Raw genomic sequence first — 1,811 nt, 5'->3', positions numbered from 1 at the left:
GGTATTCACTCCGCACCGGAGATGGCGCTCCTCCCTTCGTTGCGGGGGGAGAGGCGCGGGGGGCACCGGTAGCGTTCGTAAAAGATCCCGGTGCCCCTCCCTAATGCGCCGTGGCCGGCCACCGTGAGGTTTTAGTGGGTATTCCCCTTGATATCAAATCAAGGGGCGAGTCCCACACTACCGCCTCCTTATAAGGGGGCGTTCGTAAACGCATTTTCCCATGTAAAAAGAAAAAAAAAAGCTCGACCACGCATCAGGGTCCGGGGCCTGTAAGGCCTTCCGAGACGTCCTTGGTGCCAGGAAACGAACGGCGCAATGGCGACGGTGATATAAGGAAACCTGAACCGCAGCCGGGTCGCCAACAGCTTCCTCACCCAGCTGTCCCTGGAAATGGGCGCTGACGTGGTGGTGGTGTGCGAGCAGTACCGAAACCGGGACTACTCGTCATGGTACGTCGAGGACCTGGGCGCCGCCGCACTCAGGGTGCGGGACCTTCGGAAGGTTCCGGTGGTGCACCGCGGCCCGGGTCGTGGATTCGTCTGGGTCAAATCCCGGGACGTTACATACGTGAGCGTCTATCTCTCCCCCAACGATAGCGCTCACGTGTTCCAGGAAAAGCTCGACGAACTGGAATTATAGCAGGCGATTTCAACGCCAGGCCTCCAGAGTGGGAGATGCCAACCTCCAATGCCAGAGGCAAACTGGTAATGGAAATGGTATCCAGGCTGGGGTTGATTGTGCTCAACTCGTGCACCACGCCGACCTATCAGCGACCCGGTTTCGGCGTTTCCATCCCAGACGTCACTCTGGTTTCAGAGTTTCTGGGTCGTCAAACCAGGGGCTCGAAGGTGATGGAAGATTTTACTGGCAATAACCACCAGTATATCACCTTCCGGATATCGTCCGACGGGTCGGCGCTGCACGGCAGATCCCGGCGCCCACTCGGCTGGAACACAGCCAAGCGGGACGAGGGAAAGTTCACGGAATGTATGAGCCGCGGCCTCGGGGGCATACCACCTATACCCCGCGATCATCCCGGAAGGAATGTCGCTGAGGCCATGGTGAGCCACACCATGGGGCTCATCACTCGGACTTGCGACGCTTCGATGCCCCGCAAAAAGCCGTGGAAAGGCCGAGCCCAGGCGTACTGGTGGACGGGCCAGATCGCCAGCCTCAGACGGAAGTGTCTGAGGCTACGTAGACTGGCGCAACGAGCCCGCCGTAGAACGGAGCCCTCCGACAGGTCAGCCGAGTAGAGGGCGGTCAAGAAGACGCTCAACCGGGCTATTAAGGATTCCAAAGTCCGCTGCTGGAGGGAGCTGTGCGACAAGGTGAACCGTGATCCCTGGGGACAGGCGTACAAGCTTGTCACCCGCAAGGTCCGGAACCGCCGCACAGGGCACATTGGGCGCAGCTACCACCGAGCGCGTGGTGGACGGATTATTCCCCAACAACCCGGCAAGGGACTTCTACCCGGAGCCGGTTGACGGAGACGTCGTTCCCACGTTTACTCTAGAGGAGCTGCAGTCGGCGGTGGGCTCCTTGAAACCGAGGAAAGCCCCGGGCCCGGATGGCATTCTAGCACAGGTCCTGAAGATGGTGGCGTGACTCCACCCGGACCTTCTGCTGAAAATGTATAACACCTGCCTCTGGGGTGGGGGGGGGGGGGGGTCTTCCCGTCGCCTTGGAAGGATGCGCGGCTTGTACTGATCACAAAAGGAAGGGTGCCTCTGATTTTCCGTCATCTTACCGACCACTGTGTATGCTAAACACAGCCGGTAAGGTGATGGAGAAAATGCTGAAGACCTGCC

The 1,811-nt window shown here is 59.6% G+C and overlaps 1 protein-coding gene across 1 annotated transcript; it reads left to right on the top strand.

Annotated features, from left to right (window-relative positions):
* The first annotated feature begins 390 nt into the window (after nucleotides 1-390).
* Nucleotides 391-1,608, top strand: LOC128892659 (uncharacterized). The gene is made up of 3 exons (XM_054153191.1): nucleotides 391-483; nucleotides 597-1,243; nucleotides 1,356-1,608. The coding sequence occupies exons 1-3, from the start codon at nucleotides 391-393 to the stop codon at nucleotides 1,606-1,608; spliced, it is 993 nt and encodes a 330-aa protein (XP_054009166.1).
* The last annotated feature ends 203 nt before the right edge of the window (nucleotides 1,609-1,811 follow it).

Source organism: Hylaeus anthracinus, unplaced genomic scaffold, assembly GCF_026225885.1.
Source record: "Hylaeus anthracinus isolate JK02 unplaced genomic scaffold, UHH_iyHylAnth1.0_haploid 13270, whole genome shotgun sequence".
NCBI classification, from domain to species: domain Eukaryota; kingdom Metazoa; phylum Arthropoda; class Insecta; order Hymenoptera; family Colletidae; genus Hylaeus; species Hylaeus anthracinus.
Note: the sequence above shows the minus strand (reverse complement) of the source record. Positions and strands in the feature narration are given on the sequence as shown.

What these genes read in the sequence shown, in the direction of transcription:
- LOC128892659 (XM_054153191.1), top strand. Translation starts at nt 391, where the DNA reads ATGGGCGCTGACGTGGTGGTGGTGTGCGAGCAGTACCGAAACCGGGAC. An exon ending in TGGGCGCCGCCGCACTCAGG is followed by an intron (nt 484 to 596) that starts GTGCGGGACCTT and finishes CCCCAACGATAG; the next exon opens with CGCTCACGTGTTCCAGGAAA. An exon ending in AGAACGGAGCCCTCCGACAG is followed by an intron (nt 1,244 to 1,355) that starts GTCAGCCGAGTA and finishes CCCTGGGGACAG; the next exon opens with GCGTACAAGCTTGTCACCCG.